Source organism: Geotrypetes seraphini, chromosome 1 (assembly GCF_902459505.1).
Source record: "Geotrypetes seraphini chromosome 1, aGeoSer1.1, whole genome shotgun sequence".
NCBI classification, from domain to species: domain Eukaryota; kingdom Metazoa; phylum Chordata; class Amphibia; order Gymnophiona; family Dermophiidae; genus Geotrypetes; species Geotrypetes seraphini.
Window position 1 is genome coordinate 517292963 of NC_047084.1, and position 25791 is coordinate 517318753.

The 25791-nt window shown below is 43.7% G+C and overlaps 1 protein-coding gene across 2 annotated transcripts in view; it reads right to left on the reverse strand.

The window, feature by feature from the left end:
* Positions 1-203: 203 nt before the first annotated feature.
* The window catches only part of SPTLC1 (serine palmitoyltransferase long chain base subunit 1), a 147048-nt gene continuing 121460 nt past the window's right edge, over positions 204-25791 (reverse strand). For both annotated transcript variants that reach the window (XM_033928949.1, XM_033928952.1), the window contains 3 exons: positions 21327-21444; positions 14884-14957; positions 204-979 (listed from right to left, as the gene is read on the reverse strand). In XM_033928949.1, the coding sequence (XP_033784840.1) occupies positions 886-979; positions 14884-14957; positions 21327-21444 (286 nt within the window). In that variant the 3' untranslated portion in view covers positions 204-885. The remainder of the gene's footprint in view (positions 980-14883; positions 14958-21326; positions 21445-25791) is intronic.

A 25791-nucleotide genomic window follows, 5' to 3' on the forward strand; every position in this document is an offset into this window, starting at 1 on the left:
GCAATCCTATTTTAGCAAATAAGCATAAATACAGCTTTTGGTGGCTATACTGTAGACTGAAAGGCTCATTTAGCCAGCCCAAAAGCAGAGATTAAATGCAGTGAACAACTTCTCAGAAGCCAGTTCCCTTGTTCAGGAGACATGAACCACTGCCACCTGATGGAACAGCAATAGTCTTAGCCTCAAAAACCACTTACAGAAGATGAAAACATAAGCTTAGTTTATTTAGAAATTAAAAAACATTCGACATTACTTAATGACAAACTACTGAAATAGTTGAATATGATTAGAAAGCACTAGAATTCCTTAATTTAGCATATGCCTGGTTAAAAGAATACTTTAAAAATGGGGTGGGGGTGGGAGTTGGAATGCATGTGTGTCAAAATAATGGAGACATTAAATACACATTTAATACAAGACATTTTCCAATTATTTGCAGCGTTTCTCAGTGTTTTAGTAAAATCGTATCTGATACAAAGTCTGTAAGAAGAACTGAAAACAGATGTTTTCAGACTCATCCAGGAAATGGCCAGAAGAAAAGAAAACCTTAAGATTTGATTATTTTTCTTTACATTGTTGAAGGAAAAAAGGCATCTAAAAATATCAGTGTAACAACAATGTTTAATTTGAACAAATCTGAAAAAAAAAGTACAAGTCTAATGTAATGCATACACTATAGTCTGGACATTCCAAAACTCATCATTCTGCTGAACAGCTCTCATCTTTGGAGTTAGATCCAGGATTGTTTCTGGTAAGCAGCTGGACACACTGTTTGATGAGCACACTGACCTGAGCATCAGTTCCCTCTGAGCAGAAGCCTAGTCAGCTAATGCAAGAAAAGAGATCAGTGTGCTAATATTAGAAAGTAACATGTCCAAAGCAGAGCTAGCTTAGAATGATCTGTGCAGCCTGCTTGATGGTTTTTGCAGCTGTGTTGAGTTCTTCATCTGTCTGTTCCACTGTTACCACTACCCTAATACTGTGGAATACAAAAGAACAATAGGACGTTATGTTAGGAGTTTTTCAAAGAATGTATAGGTAAAACAGCCACATACAAGAGTAACATAAGAAAAACAGAGGCCCTGATTCTAAAAACAATGCCTAACTCATAGGCACGGTTGTCAATCATCTGCCAGGCACCGTTTATAGAAACGCTCCTAGCTTCGCCTAGTGGTCTTAGGCTCCTGTAGGCATTTAAATCTTAGGTGCACTGCCATTTAGGCCAGGATTTTCTGGGCGTAAATGAGTGCACCTAAGTTAAAAAATGTCCGAAATCTGCCCCTAACCATGCCTACTTTCTGGTAGGTGCCTACCTCCAAGCAGAAGACACCCACCAGATAATTATTTTTTTTAAATCATTTTTAATGGCACTTTCAATTATCAGCACCGATTAATAATAATAATAATACTTTATTTCTTATATACCGCTATACCATGAAGTTCAAAGCGATTTACAATAAAAATACATTTGACAGTACATGGGATAGAAATGGTTTACAATAAAGATACATTTAGTCAGTAAATGGGATGCAAGTGGTTTACATTAAAGATTCATTTTGTCAGTACATGGGATACAAGTGGGTTACAGTAAAGATACGTTTTGTCAGTACATGGGGTGCAGGTGGGTTATAATAAAGATACATTATGTCAGTACATGAGATTCAAGGTGGAAAGTATAATTAGTTTCGGGCCTTGGAATTAGGGGGCGAGGTGGAAGGGTCATGGCGAGGAAGAGTTGGGTATGGGAATTTAGAATTTGTTAAATAGTAGAGTTTTCAGGGATTTTCTAAAGTCCGTGTATGTAGTGGCCTCAAGTATGGGCTTTCCAAGCCATGTGTTCAGCCTAGCTGCCTGGAATGATAACATTCTATCTAGAAACTTTTTGTATTGGTAAGATTTCAAGGAGGGGTAATTAAATAGGTTTGTTCTGCAAGTGCTCTTGTTGGACTCGTTGGGGGGAGAACTGGGAGATTAGGTAAGCTGGAAGAATCCCAAAGACAGCTTTGTAGCAAAAACAAGCCAACTTGAAGAGGACTCTGGATTCTGCAGGTAACCAGTGGAGTTTCTGATAATAAGGGGAAATGTGTTCCCATTTTTTTAAACTGTGGATTAGTCGGATCACGGTGTTCTGAATTGATCTCAGCTTGTTGAGGTTCTTTTTATAAACTCCTAGGTATATGATGTTACAATAATCTAGGGTGCTTAAGATGGATGATTGTGCTAGTAAATGGAAGGACTTTTCATCAAAAAAATTTTTAATAGTGCGAAGTTTCCAGAGGACTGAAATACATTTTTTAAACAGTAGGTTTGTGTGGTTTTCCAGGGTTAGGTGTTTGTCAAGTGTTACCCCCAGAATCTTTATGGTTTGGTCAATTTTGTATTCTCGGCTCTGTAGATGAATTGAATTTTCTTTTATCTTTTCGTTGGGTGATGCCAATTATTCAATTAAGCCTAATTGAATAATTAAGTTAGGTGCTTAGATCAGCTAGGTGCCTAACGGCATCTTTTATAGAATCAGGGCCAGAGTGCCATGTCTTCAGCCCAGAAGACTCACTTATTTTCAGCTGTAAGATAATCACTGCATGGATTTTTTTAAAAAAATGTGTGATTTCATGTTTTGTTACTGTTGTGATATTATTGATTATTTGGTGTGACTTGTTTTAAGAAGTGGTTTATAAAATATGAAATTACTACTATTTTTAAATTTAGTTTGAGGGTTTTCTCAAACCTTCTCCTTATTCCATGCCATTGATCTTCAATTATTTAACAGCATAGCCACAAAAAAATCAAAATATTTTTAATATGGTTCCAATGATTTGTGCATGATTGTGCCATTGGTTCGGTTCTGTATACTGTTTTGGCCAGTCCGTGGAAGCAGTTAACAAATTTACTAAGGGGCTCTTTTAAGATTTACAGTTAACGTGGTTTAACTTGGGATTTTACAGTGCGTTAGCTGCAAGTCTAAATATAGCAATTGGGCATTTCTACAATTTTTTTAATAATTTTTTATTTTAATGTTTCCATGCCCATTCCCCCCATGCCATGCACCTGAGAAATTAACACATAGTTTACTGCATGATAATAGGCAAACTACAGCAAAATTCCTTAATGCGAATGCTCATTAGTCTGCTTTCATGCATTAACTGTGCATTAAATGCCTAGCACACTTTGGTAAAGGGGTCCCCAGGCTGTATTGAGCAGTTAGTGTTTTACTGTGCATTGACTGTCAGTGAGTTCATACTAATGACTAATGCATATTAAAACAGCCAGCATGGTAGAAAGTCCAACTGATTAATGCTGGTTGGGGCAGAAAGTAAACACAGGAGGGGTCCCTCATTATGTGGTCACCAGGTGTGAGCTCTTAACTCGAGAGCACATCTGGATATCGAAGGGCAGAGAGTAGATGTGATAGCTAATGTGTGAGCCATGATTCCATGCACAAATGCCAGCTCTGGTGGGTGCTAAATCACCCTCGATATTCTTTCCAGTACTGCTCAGACAGCAGAGCTAAAATCTTCCTGATGTAGAGATGCAGAGGAAAGTTGGAAGAGAGGCGGTATCTCTGTAGCTACTGCTCCTGTCTCCTCCTGCAGCCCACTGGTCAGACATTACTTAGCTAGCCAATAAGCTGCAAAGGAAACAGGATCAGTAGATTAAGAGACACCATTGTTCAGACATTCTATACCCAGCCAATAGGAAGCAGGGAAACAGAAGACTGATATCTCCTAAGTTATTGATGCCTCCTCTGTAGCTTATTGGCTGGCTAAGGAATATCTAAACAATGGGCTAATAGCAGGGAACACAGAAGAGCTGCAGTGCAGGTTAGAGATGCTTCCTGTTTTTGGTCTATCATAGAGAGGGGGAGAAATGCTGAGGGAGACACTGGGAAAGGAATGAGGAAGGAACAGACACAGGCAGTATGAGCTGGATAACATGAGTTTTGAGAGTAAGAGAGGCTCAGGGAAGAGATATTTTTATTTATTTATTTCTTCAATTTGTGCGTCGCACATACCTATACAAGCTCTTGGTGACATTACAGAGGAAGGGGTTAGAAGAGGGTAGGGAGGAGAAGAGGATACAAGTAATTAGGTGCCAAATAGATGAGTTTTCAGTTTCTTCCAGAATTTGGTGTGGTTATGTTCCGTCCTGGTCATTTCAGTAAGGTCATTCCAAGTTTTTACGCCTAGAAAGGTGCACATGGAGTGGAAAACACATTTGTATTGCAGATTTTTTGTGGAAGGGAGATTTGGAAATATTCTGTTTAGGGTTCTGCGGGAAGTAGACCATGCCTTGGAGAAGAGCTGCATGAGAGGAGCCGTGGAGTTTCCATACAAAATACGGTGAATGATGCATGAAGTTTTGAAGGTTATACGTGACGGGATGGGTAGCAAGTCATATTTTCTCAGGTTGAAGATTAGTCTGACAGCGGTGTTTTGGATGAGTTGCATTTTGTGAATCAGAGTGGTGTTGATTGTAGTTGCAGTAGTCAAGTTGTGGAAGTATCAGCTGTACGACTACGGCAAAGTGGTGTCGGTGAAAGTATGGTCTGATTAGTCTTAGTTGTCTCAAGGTATAGAGGGATTTCTTTCGGAGACTGGAGATTTGTGGTTCCATGGTAAGTGTGGAGTCGAGGATGCAACCTAGGATTTTGGAGGATTCTTCTATAGGGAGGGTCTTGCCCGACTGAAGAGAAATGCTTGTTGGTGCCATCTGTTGGGGTGTGTGAAGTATAGAACCTTGCTTTTAGTTGTGTTTAATTTTAGTTTGTTGGAAGTCGCCCAGATTTGGATTCTTTCAATATTATGTGAGACTTTGTTGGTGATGTCCAAATGATTGTTGGTTATAGGAATAAGGAGAAAGATGTCATCTGCATAGGATAATATGCTCTCGTCTTCAAACTTGATGTTACCGAGAGAGCTCATGAAGAGATTAAATAGGATGGGGGAGAGTGGGGAGCCCTGTGGCACGCCATAGAAGGCTTTCCAGGGGTTGGAGCTCTGTTCAGTTTGATAATGTATTCCCTGTTTTTCAGGAAATCTGAGAACCATCTTAGCACTGTGCCTATTATGCCAATTTCTGACAGTTTTGTTATTAGTAGGTGGTGGTCTACTGAATCAAAGGCTGCTGAGATGTCAAATTGGAGGAGTATTGCTTGACTTCCTGTACTGAGTAGTTGTTTGGTTTTTGTGATCAAGATGAGGAGGAGAAGTTCTGTGCTGTGCTGTTGCCGGAATCCGAATTGGGATGGGTGGAGGCATGTGTGTTGTTCAATGTAGGTTGTAAGCTGTTTGCACACGTGGGTCTCGATGATTTTTGTCAGGATGGGTATGCCTGCGATGGGTCTATAGTTTGAGGCTGAGGAGAGATCTGCCTTTGGTGATTTCGGTATAGGAGTGAGTGCTATTTTACCCATTATTTCTGGCAAGTGGTCTTGATTTAGGGTGTTATTTAGGAGGTTGGTAATCCAGCTGGCGATCTGTTCAGTAACAGTAGTGAGGAGATAAGAGGGACAGTTGTCTAAGGGGCTGCAGTGCACAGACAATTTAGATAGTAGTCTGTTTGTGTCTGGGATGGACAGGTTGGAGAATGAAGTCCAGATTTGATCTGCTTTGGTAGGCTCAGTGAGGAGTTGAGATGATTCGAGAGTGTGTGTCCCGGTGGTGACAGCTTTGGTTACCTCAGACTGAACATTTTTTTATCTTGTTGAGAAAGAAGTCTGCTAGTTCCTTAGCTGTGATGTGGGTGAGGTACCCAGTGGATTCTTGTTTTGGTGGGGTTGTGAGTTGTCACATCAGGTGAAATAGCTTTTTACTGTCCAACGTTTTGGTACCTAATTTGCTGGCATAGCAGTTTTTCTTGGTCTCTGCTATGTTGGATTTGTATTTGTTTATTGCCTTATGCCATCGTGTTCCGAGTTCTTGTGTGCCACTTTTCCGCCATTTCCTTTCCAGTCGCCTGCATGGCTGTTTGTCGGATCTCAGTGATTCGGTGAACCAGGGGGAATTATTATTTTGTTTTGTTTTGTGGGGATGGAGGGGGTGAGAGTATTTAAAGTGTTGGTGATGGTTTGGTTCCAGCTTGTTAGCATAGTCATAGTGCAATCTGAAGGAGGGACTAAGGTATTATCAACTATGTTCCAGAAGAGATCTGGTCTTGTTTTTCCTCTAACTAGTTTTACTTCCTTGGTGGATTTGTTGTTCAAGTTTGTTGATGTGAAGTTTAGGCAAAAGTTTAGTAGGTAATAGTCTGTCCATAGTACCGGAGTCCATTTGACGTTGGTAGTAAGATTGGAGAGGGCAGAAGCAAGTATGTAAAGGGTGTGTCCTTTCTTGTGTGTGGGGCCCGAAGATACGACTGTGATTTTGCAATCTTCAAGCAATGTTTTGAGTTTGGAGACATCTTTGTTCTCGGTGGATTCGAGAGAGAGGTTGATATCTCCGAGGATGAGCAGTTTGGTGTAATGGCATGCCTGGTTCCTTATTATTTCAGTTAATTTGAAGACAGCGCTTGAAGGAGAGTTGGGAGGTCTGTATATTAGTAGGATTACAATGTTGCTTTGTGTGGAGCTGGGCAAGTCTTCGAGTTTGCAAGCAAGGTATTCTAGTTCTGGGTAGGTTGCAGAGTCTAATTCCGTGATGATATAAGAGCTTTTGTATATTATTGCTAGGCCACCTCCTCTCTTGTGCTTCCTTGGGAATTGAAGTATGTTGTATCCTTGAGGGCAGAGGTGGGGGATTTCTGGGCTGTCTAGGTCTTTTAGCCATGTTTCCACTATAAATAAGAGGTCAAGATTGTTGGTTGTGATTAGATCATTTAGGAGGAGTAATTTGTTTACTACTGATCTTGCGTTGATATACATGCAGTGAATGGAGATGGGGGGATTTCCTATTATTTGATGCTGTTGATGGAGTTGCAGATTGATGAGGGGTTGTTTTCTCTGTTTTTTATTAACTCTCAGCAACCATTCTGATGATGGCTCTGCACGAGGCAGGAGCATAAGATCACTCCTGCTCCGCTTCACCGCTAGACCACCAGGTAAGGTTCCAGGGAGGCTTGGACAGCTTAAAAATAGCCAAAAAATGAAAATAGGGTTTTTAAAAAAAAAAAAGTCACGAATAACCAAATCCGCGGATACTGAAACTCCAAACTTCTCACTCCAAACTCCGCAGATTTGGAGTGAGAAGTGGAGTCATAAATTGAAGATGAGTTAAACCTAGCAAGGAAAGGAAGTCTCACTTGTAGAGGAGAATTAGAAGTGGGAAGCAGTGAATGGTTGGCGAGCTAAACCTACATCAAAACAGCAACTGGTTAGGGAAAAGTGCATTGGAACTTGCTAGGGAGAATAGGGAAACAGAAGTCTGGGTCAAAGGGAAATGAGAAGCAGAACAGGCTAAAAAAGATTTAGGGAGTGGAGCGGGAAGAGAACTAGTAAGCTCCCTGCCCCCAAATGTAAAATATCAAATTATGCCTGTGAAACAGGAGAACAAGTTAAAAAGTGCAATGGGAGTAAGGAGGGGGGAAGAGTGAGGAAGAACATGAAATTAGGGGAAAGTGAGAAAAACTAAAAGTGTGGCATAGAAAGAAACAGAGAAACATGATGGCAGATAAAGGCCAAATGTCCCATCCAGTCTGCCCATCCACAGTAACACGATCTCTTTCTCTAAGAGATCCCACACCTTCTTGAATTCAGATACAGTCTCTGTCTCCACCACTTCTTCCGGGAGACTGTTCCACGCATCTACCACTTTTTCAGTAAAAAAGTATTTCCTTAGATTACTCCTGAGCCTATCACCTCTTAACTTCATCCTATGCCCTCTCATTCCAGAGCTTCCTTTCAACTGAAAGAGGCTCAATTCATGCACATTTACGCCTTTCTGAGCCGTGTGTGGACGGAGCAGAAGAGAATGCGATTGCCCTGACGCAGCCGTTGTACGGTGAAACAAGAACCTTATTGGTGACATCCAGTTCCTTGTCTTTTGTCAGCGTGAGAAGTGCTATAATTGGAAGATCTGCTGTTTGTGCCATCGTCAGAAGATAAATGAACTGTTTTGTTGTTTTTCTGGCTCCCTGGTCCCATTTTGAAAAATTACATTTTGAAACGTGTGGAGTTTTTTGCCTATGATACAGAGCAGGACTGGCTTAAAAACTCATTGGGTTGCCGTCCGTATATTGTTGATAAGTTGAGGCTTTTTCTCCACCTATTATAAATGTATTTTCATGGGGTATCCTCACCACTAGGCTAAAAACAATTTTTTGCTGATTGTATTTAAACGTCTCTATCATAGCTCCCCTCTCCCGCCTTTCCTCCAAAGTATACAGATTGAGATCTTTAAGTCTGTCCCCATATGCCATATGATGAAGACCACGCACCGTTTTATTAGCCTTCCTCTGGACTGACTCCATACTTTTTATATGTTTTTGAAGGTGCGGTTCCCAGAATTGTACACAATATTCTAAAATACCTCCTTTTTCCTACTGGCCATACCTCTTTCTGGAAAGAGAGAGTGAGAGAGAGAATGAGAGTGCTAGAGTGAGAGAGAGAGATGTCCGATAGTGTTGCTGCTTTGGACCACTCCTTTCAGCACCCTCTTCCATTCTCCACCCAAACTGGTGGCCACTAACCCCTTCAAGCTGGTGGCCACTGACTCCAAGCGGTAATATAGGCCCCTGGGCTACCTGGCATTGCATGTAGTGCAGTGCCTGTATGGTAAGAGACTGCTCTGTGCAGTAAACGCAGTGCATGCCCTCCTGTATTTACCACATAGCCATTCCACTTCCTACACCTTAACGTTTAGAGTTAAAGGCATAGTAAAGTGCAAAAGCTTATCACACTTTAGTAAATATGCCCCTAAATTAACAAATTAGAATATTTACAATCTCAGTAGCTAAGCTTTTCAAAGAAGGGTTGCATGATCTAATACAAAAAAAAATCTATTACCTCTGCACTGTCTCCACACAGTAAGAAGAGTTCACTGCCTTTAAATACTGCTCTGGACCCACTTCTATTCCACATACCAACATTTTAATATTTCCCATTTTAAAACAAAAACAAAACCTCTAGTATCTTTTTATTTAATAATAGAAAGCAAAATATTTACAAAGCAGAAGAATGCAAGAGGAAACATGGGAGACTGGTATTACCCTAACTAGGTTGCCTGTCCAATTCAACCTGTGACCTCTGGGGCACAGTAATGGACCCAGTTTTGGGCTTAAAGTTTATTTGTACAAGATGAAAAGGGGGATATCATGGAACTTAATATCTGTTGCCCTTTTGTACTTTCAGTGTTGATGCTATTGACAAAAAACTTAATTAGCACAAGAAAAGTTCATCATTTAGAGAAAGTGATCTAATGTTGAATTTAATTGGTATTAATAAATTTGATCAGTAGAAGAAGCAGTTCCAGAGAACAAAAGCCCAAAACATCATTGCCATAAAACCTAATTTGCTTAAGTGCTGAACAAAATTATATACAGTATTTGCTATTGTATATCACCTGAAATCTGATGAATATGCAAGGGTCATTTCATAAATAATGCACACTATTTTTTTTTAATTTACATGTTTTATTTTTTTTTTTTCCAAGTATTTCTTTACAATCCTTCAATATAGTCTCCCTGCTTGGCAATGACCGAGTTCCATCATCCGGGAAGCTTCATTATTCCATCCAAGACACCATTTTTGTTCAGTAGTTGAATGGCACTGGTAATGGCGGAAGAAAGCTCTTCCAGAGTTGCAAAACGATGTCCACGCACAGGTTGTTTCAACTTTGGAAAAAGTTGTCTGGTGGTCTCGTTTCTGGACTGTAGGGAGCATGAGGTAACACCTCCCAGCTATATTCATGTAGTTTTTCAATGACATTCCCTAAGTGCGGGCGAGCAACTGAGGTCGGGTTTTGTGCATCTTTCTGCACATTTTTTTTGCAAAAAAATTATGATAATACACTGCTGTGACACTTCTTCCACATGGAACTTTGTCTGTGATGAGGATGCCTTCATGATCATAAGCAAAAATCATCATTTGTTTGACTTTTGATTGAACTCATCAAAATTTTTTTGGTTGTGGGGAAGATGGAGCTCTCCACTCTTCATTGAAAAACTACGCAAATATGGCTGGGAGATGTTACTTCATGCTCCCTACAGTCCAGACATGAGTCCACTAGACTTCAACCTTTTTCCAAAGTTGAAACAACCTATGCACGGACATCGTTTTGCATCTCTGGAGGCAACTTAACTAAAATGATATCTTGGATGGAATAATGAAACTTCCCGGATCTTGGGACTCGGTCATTGCAAAGCAGGGAGACTATATTGAAGGACTATAAAGAAATACTTGAAAAAAAAAAATAAATAAAACATGTAAATTTAAAAAAAAAAAAAAGGGTGCATTATATATGAAATGACCCTTGTAGAAAGAAAAAAGACTAGGATTAGAAACAAAGGCTTTTAAAAGAAACAGTGCATGAATAAATTGTGATGTCTATGTTGCCTCTGAACAGGAAAACGTAACAGGCATTGAACTAATTAAGTTCCTTTAGTGAGAACCACAGACTAGAGCAGGGGTGTCCATCCTTTTGGCTTCCCTGGGCCACATTGGCCGAAAAAAATGTTTCTGGGGCCACACAAACATTCAAACGCTGCAGCAAGACAGAGGAGGAAGCCAGCAAGATGGTAAACACCTGGGGGCAGCAGAGGAAAACACTGCATTGCCCTCAACCGGGGCCACACAAAATACTTCACGGGGCCGCTGGTTGGACAGCCCTGGACTAGAGGGACCTTTTACTAAGCTGGGCTAACAGATTTAGTAGTATGCATTAAGTGCCTTGCAGTCCATCGGTATATAATGGGCCAAGTGGCATGTAGCATACACTTAGGGCTAGATCAGACATGGGAAATTCCAGTCCTCAAGGGCCGGAATCCAATTGGGTTTTCAGGATTTCCACAATGAACATGCATTGAAAGCAGTGAATGCAAATAGATCTCATGCATATTCATTGGGGAAATCCTGAAAACCCGATTGGATTCCAGCCCTCAAGGACCGGAGTTGCCCATGTCTGGGCTAGATGCACTAAAGTCAGTTGGTAATACCAATTGGATCGCTGTTGGCTGATTCTCTGGCCAATTGTGGAACAGTGATCGATGCGTCTCCAAGTTTGCAAGCAAATGATTTGCACATGCGTAGAGTCCTAACAACAGTGACAGGGGAAACAGCCTCCTGTCACTGCTGTTAGGGCTTCTTCTTCTTTTTTTTTAAAAATGGCACAGATATTTGTAAATATGCCCTTGGAAGGGGCCTTAGGGCTCTTCCCTTTGTATCCCATGTGATGCACAGGGAGGGGCCTAAGGTCTGATGTCTGAGCAAATCAGGGTCTTATGCACGGGGAAGAGCCTAACGTAGTGCACTGGGGAGGGGAAAGCCCGTCATTTTCCATGGGTGGGGCTTGAAGCTGGACGGCCATGCTTCCCTCTGGCTTCCAACATCTAGCAAAGGTATGGGGTGGGGGTGGGGTTCAGGAAGTGGGGGGTTCGGGTGGGCATCCCTCCTGCCTTTTTTTGGGTTGATTGGTGGAAAGTCCATTGTCCTGTCCCACTGTTTTTTCTTTCCTGTGCTGGATTGTTAAACAGTTTTATTACCTAACCCCTTCAAATTGTCTCTTCACATTTTTTTTTTCAGTTCAGCTTATCTTATTCCAAGCACTATTAATGTTTTTGATCTTTTTCTTGTTGAAGTAAACATCTACTTTCTCATATTTCCTGTTGCATTTTTATTTTGTCATCCTCCTTTCATCTTTTAATTTGTCAAGTACCCTGCTATTGTAAAAGTACACAAAATTATAAGCCTTAATATCTTGTTGATAAACCTTACTTTAAAAATTCTTACATGCCATGCAAACACTCTTTTCTCTTATTATTGCTTGTAATTATTAGAGGTTTTTGTTTTTTTTAAAAAAATTGAAGTAGAGTAGAATGTCACAATGTAATGTTATGCCACATAATAGTGCATCAAATAGTGGGGCTGTGCATTAATTTCAAAACACACAAAATGTCAACATTTTCCTTGTCATTTTATGATATTTTTAACCTGAGATGCAGAAGAAAGCCTCAAAATTTCAAGTTGCTTTTTTTCCCTATGTTGTTATTAGTGCACACTATTGACAATATTGCAACATGAAAAAACTCAAAATGAAAACTCCTGTGACAGGAAACAGAGCAGTCCTTCTATTAAACTGCGGTAACTGCTAGTATGCACTTCCACAGGTTAAAAACATAAGAACATAAGAATTGCTGCTAATGGGTCAGACCAGTGGTCCATTGTGCCCAGCAGTCCGCTCACATGGTGGCCCTTAGGTCAAAGACCAGTGCTCTAACTGAGATTAGCCTTACCTGCGTACGTTCTGGTTCAGCAGGAACTTATCTAACTTTGTCTTGAATCCCTAAAGGGTGTTTTCCCCTATAACAGCCTCTGGAAGAGCGTTCCAGTTTTCTACTATTCTCTGGGTGAAGAAGAACTTCCTTATGTTTGTACGAAATCTTTAGAGAGTGCCCTCTCGTTCTCTCTACCTTGGAGAAGGTAAACAACCTGTACATAAGAACATAAGCAGTGCCTCCGCCGGGTCAGACCATAGGTCCATCCTGCCCGGCAGTCCGCTCCCGCGGTGGCCCAAACAGGTCACGACCTGTCTGAATCACCAGAAGGGGCTCCCTTGCCACCTTGGTTTCTCATTGAAGTCCTATCTTCCCATCGAAGTCCTAACCCTCTGGTCTTGCACATGCACGACCTGGTTGGGTTTCTATACTTATTACCTGGTTAGATTTCTATACTTGTGTTACATCCCAGCTCCTCCCTCAGTATCCCACGATCCCTTTATCCCTCAGGAATCCGTCCAATCCCTGTTTGAATCCCTGTACCGTACTCTGCCTGATCACATCCTCCGGTAGTGCATTCCAAGTGTCCATGACCCTTTGGGTGAAAAAAAACTTCCTTGCATTTGTTTTGAACCTATTTCCCTTCAGTTTCTCCGAATGCCCCCTTCAGTCTGAAGAATCTGTCCCTATCCACCCTCTCTATGCCCCTCATGATCTTGAAGGTCTCTATCATATCTCCCCTGAGCCTCCTTTTTTCCAGAGAGAAGAGCCCCAGCCTATCCAACCTCTCGGCGTATGGGCAGTGTTCCAGCCCTTTTACCAGTTTCGTTGCTCTCCTTTGGACTCTCTCAAGTACCGCCAAGTACCTCTCAAGTACTGTCTTTATCTACTAAGTCTATTCCCTTCATTATCTTGAATATTTCAATCATGTCTCCTCTTTTCAAGGGAGAAGAGACCCAGTTTCTCTAATCTCTCACTGTACTGCAACTCCTCCAGCCCCATAACCATTTTAGTCTTCTCTGGACCCTTTCGAGTAGTACTATGTCCTTCTTCATGTACAGCGACCAGTGCTGGACAAAGTATTCCAGGTGAGGGTGTACCATGGCCCAGTACAGCGGCATGATAACCTTCTCCGATCTATTCGTGATCCCCTTCTTAATCATTCCTAGCATTCTGTTCACCCTTTTCACCGCCGCCACACATTGAGTGGACGGCTTCATTGACTTGTCGACCAGTACTTCCAAGTCTCTTTCCTGGAGGGTCTCTCTAAATACTGCACTGGACATCCTGTATAAGATTTTTGTTACTTACACTTATCCACGTTAAACCTCATTTGCCCTGTCGTGGCCCATTTCATGAGTGTGTTTATGTCATGTTGCAGGTCTTCGCAATCCTTCTGCGTCTTCACTACTCTGAATAACTTCGTATTGTCTGAAAATTTAATCACCTCATTCATTGTACCAATTTCCAGGTCGTTTTTAAATATGTTGAAGAGCACGGGTCCAAGCACCGAACCCTGCGGCAGTCCACTTGTGATGCTTTTCCAGTCCGAGTATTGTCCATTTACCTTCACTCTCTGTTTCCTAACCAACAGCCAGTTTTTAATCCACGTATTTCACTCTTGGTTCCATGGCTCGCAATTTTTCAAAGTAGTCGTTCATGCGGAACCTTGTCGAACGCTCTGACATATTGTGGTAAATGTGCACTTTGTGAGTGCCAAAATTTACTTTTTATTTTTCTGAAAGGGGGTATATCTGAGGGCGCCAATAAAAAGCAATTAGCACTTTATAACTGACTTAAATTAAAATTAATTGGGTGGCAGGCATCTACTTTCAGGCAACTTTCAGGTAGGCATCTAGTCCAAGGCTCCTACCAGAAAGTAGGCACCTAAAATGGACTTAGGCACCAGTATTTAGGCCAAGAAAATTTTGACATAATTAGGGTGTACCTAAGTCCACTTTAGGCACCACTAGGTATGATTTTATAAATAGTGCCTAACTTGAGATCGACAGGCACTATGCACCATGTTCCTCTGCAGGTATGTTTTAGGCATCGTCTATAGAATTGGCGCCAAAGTGGGCATGACAGTGTGAATCAGTTAGCATGTGGGGCATTGCTGCAGGCTAACTGATCAGCATGGGGGCTCTTACTGCCCACAAAATAAGAGGAGGTAGAGGGCTCATACGATGATTTTTTTTTTAATGGCCGTGTGTTAATGGCAAAATTAGCACGTGGCCATTAATTCAGAAAATGGAAAAGCTGACCATTTTGTGGCTGCAGAAAAAATGGCCTTCACGTGCATGAAAGTTCCACATAAGAGCATGTTAAGGCTTCATTTTACCACAGCTTAGTAAAAGAACCCCAAAATGAAAAAAAATTGGCCTGCATATCTGTAGTAAATGACATGTTCTTAATACAATCTGTTTCATGAACAAACCTTTAACTGTTAACTATATTTTACTGTAATCTAAACAGTTTTCCAATTAAAAAAAACAGCAGTTCACAAAATGTTCTACCAACCTAGGAGGAGGAAGATTTTTCTCTTCTTTTTCCAAATAGCGAGCCTGAGTTAGTGCAATTTTTCTGTCCATGCACTGGAAGAACAGATAAAGTAATTTTACATTACATTAAAGTTACTTCTGTAGTCATAAACACAATATCAATATATATTTTAATTTAATTTTAATGTGGTGTCTTATATACCGCTAAATCTCCCAAACGATTCAAAGCAGTTTATAAAACAATTAAATTGACTTAAGTAATGACCAAAAATCTAATCTAATCAGGTACTTTGAATTTCCCTTTCTGTCCCAACGGGCTCACAATCTAACTATAATACCTATGAAGGAAATAATTACTTATATTTACCTTTATAAAGAGAAGGAAGAGGGAAAAGATAATACAATAAGTTCAATCTATAGGTGCTTAAAAGGCACAACTGGAGGGAAAACTTAAATATCAAAGCACCCCAAAGAAAAATCCTAAAAGAAAAAGCAGGAAAAAAAAATTGCAAAATTAAAGTTTCAGACCAGTCAGTATTAACTGCAAAGGAAAACATGGCAAAACACATCCATATAGCTATGTCTCATAGCCAAAAAAGAACCAGAAAAAGTGTCAATGAAAGAGATGAAAGGAAAAGGGAGATGGGGCGTGGAAAACGGTAATAGAGAAACAGGAAGAAGAGGAAAACAGAGAAAGGGCTGAGAAAATAAAAAGATGCTAATTTCTTTCTTTATTTTATATAAAATTATTTATAACCCGCTTATTCACAAATCTAAGGGGGGAACAAAAATCACATACAAAAAATCACACTACTAACCCCCTATTTTACAAAGGTGCGCTATGCTATTTAGCACGCACTAAACACACGCTAAACGCTAACACGTGCATGTTGACCTATGGACGCGTTTGTAAAAGAGGGCCTAAATAATACAGAGAAGTACAAAACGGCAAAGAAGAAACAGTAAAAAAAAGAACTACCCTAACTCAAACTGTCACCTGGCTCACATCAAAAAAGCGCTCAAACAGTTTTCACCCCCTTTCTAAAATACCAGAGTATGTTAGATTGGCAGTGCATGCAAATCCATCTCATATATATTCATTGGGGATATCCTGAATACCAGACCTGCCTGTGGCTCTCGCGGACCGGAAAGCACAGTTACTTACCGTAACAGGTGTTATCCAAGGACAGCAGGCAGATATTCTCAACATGTGAGTGACTTCACCGATGGAGCCCCCTAGTGGACGTTTTCGCAAACAGACTTGCTTGAAGACCTTCAAGCTTGTGATTGGCCCGCGCATGCGGGAACGAGGGCATCAAGTCTCGAGGAACCAAGCCGTTAAGTGCAGAGACTGTAGGTTGGGATGAAGTAGAGAACCCCGACCCTGCGTAAGCAGTGAAGGAAAAACATGCAGAAGAAGAGGCTCCCAGGAACTGAGTTGTAACAGGAGGGAGAACCACAGCTGTCGGGGCCACCGAGGAGCTTCAGAATCATGATGGCACTCGTGGACTAGAGCCTGACGAGAGTCTTCAGAATCAGAAGAAATGGAGGGAACGCATACAGAAACAGGTCCTTCCAATCCAGCAGGAAAGCATCCGCCTCGAGTCTGAGTGGGATATAGATCCTGGAACAGAAGCGGGGCAACTTGTGATTGTCCGGAGTCCCCCAAAGAGCAAATACCTGACACAGAGTCAAGGAATGGATGGACCATTCGTGAGGCTGCAGAAGACGACTCAACTTGTCCGCCAGACAATTGTGCTGGCCCTGAATGTAGACTGCTCGAAGGAATATGTTGCGGCAGATGGCCCAATCCCAGAGCCGCATCACCTCCTGGCACCCTGTTCCCCCCTGTTTGTTGATATACATGGTGACCTGGTTGTCCGTGCGGACCAGCACCACGCGGTCGCAAAGCAGGTGACAAAAAGCTTTCAGAGCGAGGAAGATCGCTCGAAGCTCCAGCAGATTGATGTGACAAAGTCGGTCGGCACCGGAACAAAGACCCTGAGTGCGAAGACTGTCCAGATGAGCCCCCCCAAACGTAGGTCGACGAGTCCGTCGTCAGGACCTTCTGTGGAGGAGGAGCATGAAACAGAAAATCTCTGGAAAGAGAGCATCCACCAATGAGGAGACTGCCTCAACAAAGGAGTCGAGAGATAGGGTCCCGATCCTGGTTCCATTGGGACGCTAGAGTCCACTGAGGAATACGGAGGTAAAGTCTGGCAAAAGGAGTCACGTGAACCATGAAGGCCATGTGACCTAGGAGGACCATTATGAGCCAAGCCGGGGCCGAGGACAGATGGGCAACCCTCCAGTATAAGCGAACAAGGGCCTCCTGTTGAGGCCGAGGCAAGAAGGAGCGGAGATGTGCCATGTCTAGGACCGCTCCGATAAATTCCAGAGACTGGGATGGGCAGACCTGAGACTTGGGAAAGTTCACCTCGAAGCTGAGGCTCTGAAGGAGCAAGATGGTTTGATTTGTCGCTCGCAGAACTTCGTGGCGAGAAGACGCCTTGATAAACCAGTCATCGAGGTAGGGAAACACCTGCAGGCCGTGGAGAAGCAGGGCCGTACAACCACAACTAGACATTTTGTGAAGACCCTTGGAGAGGCCGCAAGGCTGAAGGGAAGAACACGATACTGGAGATGGAGATCACCCACCCGGAATCTCAGATACCGGTGTGAGGCCGGGAGTATCGGAATGTGCGTGTACGTCTCTTTGAGGTCCCCTCGTCCAAGAAGGGGTACAACATAGGAAGGGTGAGCATTCTGAACCGTTCCCTGACCAGAAACTTGTTCAAAGCACGGAGGTCCAGGATCGGACACAGATCCCCCATCTTCTTGGATACCAGAAAGTACCGGGAATAAAATCTGGTGTTCCACTGGTCCGGGGGAATCTCCTCGACCGCCCGAAGGTGAAGAAGGGACTGAGCTTCCTGCAGAAGGAGAGGCAGCTGAGACCGAGCAGAAGGAAACTCTCTTGGAGGCAGGTCCGGGGGTACATGACTTAAGTGAAGGGAGTACCCTTCCCGGATGATAGAAAGCACCCAACTGTCGGTGGTAAGACTTTCCCACTGGGCGTAGAAAAGATGGAGACAACCCCCAATGGGGATGAGGGAAGGCTCCAGGAGGAAGAGGGCCTGAAGGCTCGGACTGGAATTGTCAAAAAGATGGCCCAGTCTTTGCCGGAGCCAGCGGCTGGGCCTTAGTTTGACGTTGCTGCTGTTGCTGTGGCCGCTTCGAAGGAGGCGAGAGAAGGCAGGAGTAGATTTCTGTGGGTACCTCCGGAGAGGAATTTTGTATTGCCGAGCTGGAGGGGCCTTCGGTTTAAGTTTCACCAGAGAGGTGAAGGTGGTCCGAGAGGCGCTTGATGGCCGCTTCGATGGAATTATCGAAGAGCTCATGACCCACACACGGGAGATTGGCAAGACGATCCTGTAGATTCGGATCCATATCCACAATCCGGAGCCAAGCAAGGCAATGCATGGCGATCACAAAGGCCGTGACTCTTGATGACAACTCGAAGACGTCGTAGGTTGCCTGAAACATATAAAGGTTGAGCTGGGAGAGGGTCTCCTCAAGGAGACGAAACTCCTGACGCCTAGAATCTGGCACAGCTTCCCGGAACGAGCGGAGGGCATCCACACAGAACCGGAGGTAGAACATGAAGATAAAATTATAGTTGAGGACACAATTCGCCATCATTGAGTTTTGATAAAGACGGCGACCAAATTTGTCCATCGTACGGCCCTCCCTGCCCGGAGGGAAGGCAGCGTAAACCTTCGAAGGATTAGACTTATTCAAGGAAGACTCAACCACCAAGGATTGGTGAGAAAGCTGAGAACTTTCAAACCCCTTAACCGGGATCCTCTGGTAATGGGACTCCAACTTGGAGGGAATGGCTGTGACCGCATATGGGGTCTCCAGGTTCCGGAGAAAAGTCTGCCGGAGAACCTGGTGCAATGGTAATCGTAGCGCCTCACGGGGCGGATGATCAACACCCATTTCCGCCAGGTATTCCTGGGTATAACGGGACTCAGACTGGAGGTCCATGTTCAAGGCCCTACCCATGTCAGAGATGAAACGAGTAAAGGAGGAGTTTCAAGAAGAAGACATCCTCCTGAGAAGACCCCGAGCGAGATCTGGGGGCAGCCGAGAAAGAGGGAGAAGAAGTAAGCTGGGGCCTTGGAGTCCCGCGAATGGGAGATCGAAGAGGTTCGCTAAAGTGTCTAGGGGGCGTCGAGGAACGACCTCGTGCAAGGTGGACCGGAGAAGACCCCGGGGTCCAAGGAAATAGCTGGCGAAGCCTCGGAGAAGACGGGGCAAAGGAAAATTCTTCCACCGGTTTCGAAGAAGACCCCTTAGAGGCTGGCAGCCGCCTCGATGGAGAATACAAACTAGAGTCCAACTCGAGGACAAGCGTGTGCCTGGAAGGTTTCACGGTCAGAGACCTGCCCTGAAGGGGCAGAGAAGACCGGGGCTTTTTAGGAGGGGCAAGCCTCGACATAGTAGTGGGGGAAAAACGGGCCCCTGGCCTGGACCCACGAAAAGTCACAGGTGACTCGGGGGAACCTGGCGAGTCTTGCAGGCATGGCCTCAAGATACGAGGGGATGCTCAGGCTGGTCAGACCGAGAATGGGTCAAGACCAAGGTCAGAGGCGTCGAAGTAGGGACCAGTTGGCTCACCACTGAGGAAAGCTGCATGGTAAGTATAGCCTTAAGCATGTCCTCAAAAATAGGCACCGAGAGCAAAGGTGGTTGGATTGTAAGTGCAGCAGTGTGCTCCTTCAGGGGCGACCTCGAGGAAGAGTATTCCCTACGTGAGGAGGCACGCTTAGAGTGATGTCTCGAAGACACCTACGAGGTGGCACTGACATGAGACTCCGAGGTAGGCTTCTTTGCCGGCACACCTGAGGAGGAAAGAGGGGACATACCCGAGGCCAGAGTAGCAGGAGGAGCCAAGGCCGGGGACTTCGAGGCCGAGGCCGAGCTTGAGGCCTGTCCCGCAGGATCCATGGGGCCAAAGAGTTGGAGAATCTTGGCCACCCTCCTACGAAGAGCCCGCGGTTGCAAAGTCGCATAACGGGGACACGACTCAGCGCGGTGCTCTGCACCTAGGCACTCCACACACCAACGATGAGGGTCGGTGATGTAGATAACCCAGTTGCAGTTAGTACAGTGTTTAAAACCGGAACGAGGCCGGGACATAAGAAAAAAATACAGCTGCGGCCCCGCGAGGCCAGGCGGCCAGAGTAAGACCGGGTAACCCGGTCAAAAATACATGAACTGAATAAACGAAAAAGAAAGGACAATAAAGACGCGGGCACAGCGACTCAACTGAAACTAACCAAACAAGCCATGGTGCAAGAGGGACAACGATATCGCACGAAGCAAGGGAGCAGTGCTTCTGGCTCAGCGGAAAACAGAGAACTGAGGACACGCTGAGGAGACGCATGCCCTAGACCGGGCGGGAGGGGCACACGCACCTGCGTGGGCCAATCACAAGCTTGAAGGTCTTCAAACAAGTCTGCTTGCGAAAATGTCTGCTAGAGGGCTCCGTCGGTGACGTCACCCATATGTTGAGAATATGCTGCCTGCTTGTCCTGGGATAATTGCCTACCCCTGGTCTAGAATGTCTCACCTATTGCACTGGAAATGAGTGTTTCAACACAGCTTTCATTTACCTTGCATAAGTTAAAAAAAAAGTGCTATTCTGATAAAATTAAATTCAGTAAAACAATCTGTCAAATATTCTCTTCTTTAAAATAAAACTAATGCTGAATTTATCAAAAGAGAACAATAATTATATCTTTGTTTTTTTGATCCTCAGAGGGCTATTGAGTGCCTCTAGGGCAGGGGTGTCAAAGTCCCTCCTCGAGGGCCGCAATCCAGTCGGGTTTTCAGAATTTCCCCAATGAATATGCATGAGATCTATTAGCATACAATGAAAGCAGTACATGCAAATAGATCTCATGCATATTCATTGAGGAAATCCTGAAATCCCGACTGGATTGCGGCCCTCGAGGAGGGACTTTGTCACCCCTGCTCTAGGGGGGAGTGCAAAAATTTTGCAGCAACCCGGTCATCACTGGATAGTCTCTTTCTAATTTTTTGTAAATTTTTTTTAAAAAATATTTTTTCATCATTCTTAATTTGTAATCAATAAATAATTAAATATTATTTTGTACTTATCTCATTGTTTATAAAGGGAGCGCCTCTACCAACATGTCCATGTTTCAAAATTTTTTTTATCAGGGTTGAGGCTCCCGCTATCAACATTATCATGCTTTGAAAGTAGTTGCTCCTGTAAAGTCTTTTGAATGAAATCATATCGAGAGGAGCAGCTACTTTCAAAGCATGATATAAAACCAAACCAAAACTTCGAAACGCATTAGTTTCTAGCTAGTTTGTTCTAAAAGAGAAAATATGCATTTCATTTGTCCAAACATAATATTTACAACTTACATAATCTACAATTCCCTGCAGTAACTTCATATCTTTCTCTCGGGATCCGCTGCTCTTTTCCAGCTGTAGGTGAAATGCTGGAGAAAATGATTCACCCGCTACACGCAGACCAGAAATGCTGAAACAACCAAACGTTTGATGTTTATACACACATACAAACATATCCAAGAGTATTTGATATTCCTTTTGAACCGTTTATGAACCATGCATTTGTATAATTACACAAGGCCTGAGAGGCAAAAAAAGAAAACACAAGCCAGCTTTCAAATCAAATAAAACTGACAAACAATCCATAAATGCTGGCAGTTATTCTTTTTCAGATGGGCTACAGATTGTATTTGCAGAATGTAGTACAACTTTACATATCAATGTCTGTATACCAATAACTGCAATACAAATCCATAGTAGTATGTGAAGGCCACAAAATATACACAGACTTAAATCAGGTGAATTAAAACATTTCACTTTTTCCCAGGGCCAGCTCAAGAGATTGTGGTGCCTTGAGCCACTTCCTCTAGTGCCCCCACCCCACCCCTCCACTGGCAGTACTCCCCTCATTGGTTCTCTGTGAGATTTGGCATCTCTCTCTCTCTCTTAGTTCCCTTCATGGGTTTGGCATATCTTCCAAATCCCAACCCTCCTCCCAGCCTGGTCTCTCTCACACCCCTCTGTACCACCTCCCAAGGGTCTGGCATCTCTCCCTCCTTTCCACAGTCCTGTAAACTTTACATAAGTTTCTGGTAGCACTAGTCTGAAGATAGGCTACCTTCAGCCACACCCTGTGTTTTCTCTCTGCCATATCCTGTCCACAGGAAGTTGCATCAGAGGTGACAGGGCAGAGAGAAAACTAAGGGGCTAGCCAAATACAGCCTGTCTTCATGCAGCTGCAACCAGCAACCTATGTAAAGTTTGCAGACCTTGGGGGTTAGGGGGTCATACATGCATAACACAGATAAACCCTATGCAAATATAGGACCACAAACTAAAAGTCCTAATATACACAAACAAAACCCTAAGATGCCAGACTCTGCATGCAGTACAACAACAGAGAAACAGAAATAGATTTCTTCCTGAACGGTGCAAAATATAGACAGCAGATGTAAATTCTGAAAATGGACACATTTCAATCACTAAATTGAAAATAAAATCATGTTTCCTACCTTTGTTGTCTGGTGATTTTATTTTTCTACTCATCTTTTCCCAGTCTCTGGCTGAACTTCCTTCTGTCTGTGCTCTTAACTCTTTGTTTCCAAGGCCTTCTTATTATTTTGCTGTTTTCTCTCCTTCATTTTCTGCCCTACATCAGTCTTTGGCATTAACTTTTAATATTCAACTTTTTTCCATTTTTCTGCTTCCTCCTCGGATCTATCTACTTTTGCATGTCTTTCCTTCCCATCTATTCATGTGCACTATCTCCTCCCTCTCTCTGCTCTTCCCCACCATCCATGTGTACCATCTCCTCTCTCTTTCTTCTCCCCTAATCCAATATATCCATAAATAGCATTTCTCCCATCTCCCTTCTCTTCCCCATTCCTCCCATCCCTGAGCACCATGTCTTCCTTCTCTCTCCTCTTCCCCTCTATCACTGTGTACCATCTCCTCCTCTTTCCCTCTCCTATGTTCTGAAATCTGTCTTTCCCCTTTCCCCCTCCTATGGTTTAGAATCTTTATTCTCTCCTTCCTGCAGTCTGGCATATTTCTCTCCTCTTTCCTTCCTCCCTTTGTGGTCTGACATCTCTGTCTTTCCCTTCCCCTCCCCCTTAGTATGGAATCCTTCCCTTCTATCTTTCTCTGGCCCGACATCTCTCATTTCTTCCCCCTCCCCCATTCAGTGGTCTGACATCTCTCTCCTTCCCTTACCCCAGTGATCTGGCATCTGTATTTTTCCTTTCCATTCCCTCCCCTGGAGATCTGGCATCTTCCCTTCCCTTTTCTCCCCATTCCTACAGTCCAGCATATCTCTCTTACCCTCTCCATGCTATAACCCAGGATCTGGTGCTTGCTCACCAGACGCTGTTGTAAGTCTTCGGGCCATTGGGAGCGTGACTGAAGTAAATACGCTGCCTTTGGCAACCCGGAAGCTTTCTTTCTGCTACTGCTTTCTGCCTATGCGGGGACAGGAAGCAGTAGAAGAAGAAGAGCTTCCAGATAGCCAAAGACAGTGTGTTTATTCCAGTCATGCTCCCAATGGCCCGAAGATTTACAAGCACCGGATCTCGTGAGAGGGAGGGGGAAGGGAGGACTCTGAATTGGTGTGTGTTTATTGTGTATGTGTGTGGGGGGGGGGGAGTAGGACTACTCCGGATAGGTGCATGAGCTGCTTAAGGGGTACTAGATGTCTGGTTTCGCCAGACAAAAGTTATAAAATTAAAAAGCCCCCCGGACTCCTGCCACATTCCTCAAAAAGAGGACATGTCCAGGGAAACCTGGACATCTAGTAACCCTACTCCTTTCCCCTTTTGCTCTCTAATATTCATAGGGCCTCTACTATTAAACCACGCTAGCAGTTTCTAGCACGGGGAGCTGCGCTGAATGGCCCAAGCTGCTCCCGACCCTAACAGAGTTCCTATGAAACAGGATAATTGCAAGTATATAGTATACTGTAACACCTAAATATTAGCTATTAGCATAGCCTAGAATATAACTATCAATATTAGGGAACTTCAAGTTACATACTCCTACTTCATTGGCAACTTAATTAACAAATCACCAATACTAAGATGCAGACAGCAGTCTGGCAGCAAGATGGGGGGAGGGCTATCCAGTCTTTTGCACAAGTGTCGCAGGTTTGATTACTCAAATATAAGAAGAGATGCTGGGACCAAAAAAAATGGTCCAAAAATGGGGGGTCTCGGCTTATATTTGGGTCAGCGCCCACCTACCCCTCTCCCGGACTTGTTGCAGGCCTCCACTGGGCCTGCTGTATGACCTGGTGGTACATTGATGGGTTGGGACAGGAAGGATCCCTCCTGTCTCCTGTCCCGGCCACCTCTGACAATTTTTTTTAACCTTCCTCCCGCCTCACCTCCATACCTTTTTGAATCCTTGGTGGTCCAGTGGTATACCGGGCAGGAGTGAGCTTTCCACACTCCTGCCCCACGCTGAGCCCCTCTGAATGGCTGCTGTAAGTTATTGCGGTCCAACGGTGAATCGGGCAGGAATGAGTTTCTGCGCTCGTGCCTGGCACTGAGCCGCTTGCTGGCTCAGTGCCAGGACTCGCAGGACTCATAAAAACTCGTGGCAGCCATTCAGGGAGCAGTTCAAGGCTGGGCAGGAATGTGGAAAGCTTACTCAGGCTCGGTACACCACTGGGCTGTTACTGCAATATGAGTATATTCTAATTCTCCTCTCCTATGTTTTTTATTCCTGTTAACAACTTACTCAGCAGATGACGATGATAATTTGCAATCTTTCAAGTCTGTCTGTTTATTTCAAAAAAGGCACCTGGTCTCCTATGGACTCTATTGCAACCTCACTAAGATGGCCTATATTCCTCCTTGCTTCGCTAGGTCCTTCCTCATGTTATTCACACCATCAGGGATGTCTACTCTATTGCAACTTTTGGTATCATCTGCAGAGAGGCAAATCTTACCTGACAGCCCTTCAGCAATATCGCTTACAAAAATGTTAAAAAGAACAAGCCCAAGAACCTAACCTTGAGGCACACCACTGGTAACATCCCTTTCCTCAGAGCGCTCTCTATTGACCGCTACCCTCTGTTGCCTTTCACTCAACCAGTTCCTGACCCAGCCTGTAACTTTGGGCCCATCCCGAGGGCACTCGCTTTATTTATTAGACAGCTTTGCTAAAATCTAAATACACCACATCTAGCGTTCTTCCTCTATCCAATTCTCTGGTCACCCAAAGAAATTGATCAAACTTATCTGACAAGACCTACCTTCTAGTGAATCTATGTTGCCTCTGGCCCTGTAATCCACCGGATTCCAGACGCTTCACCATTCTCTGTTTTAAAAGTGTTCCCATTAATTTACTTACCACAGAAGCCAGACTTACCGGCTTATACTTCCCTACTTCTTCCTTACTTGCACTTTTGTGGAGAGGGACCACATCCACCTTTCTCCAGTCCTTTGGTACCACTCCCAACTCTAGAGACTCATTGAAAAGGTCTGTCAGTGGAGCCACCAGAACTTCCCTAATTTCCTTCAGCACCCTCAGATGTACACCATCCAGCCCCATTGCTTTGCCTACTTTTAATTTAGTGAGCTCCTCAAACACAATCCTCTGAAAATTGATCAGGGTCTACCACTACTCTATCCCTATTCGCATTTGTCTTCTGCGGTCCCGCTCCCAGCACTTCTGCTGTGAACCCAGAACAGAAATATTTGTTAAGCAATTCAGCCTTTTCTTTATCAGCTTCTACATATTTCTCCCCTTCACCTTTAAGTTTCACAATGTCACTTTTGCACTTCTTCTTATCACTGATATATCTAAAAAAGTCTTGTCT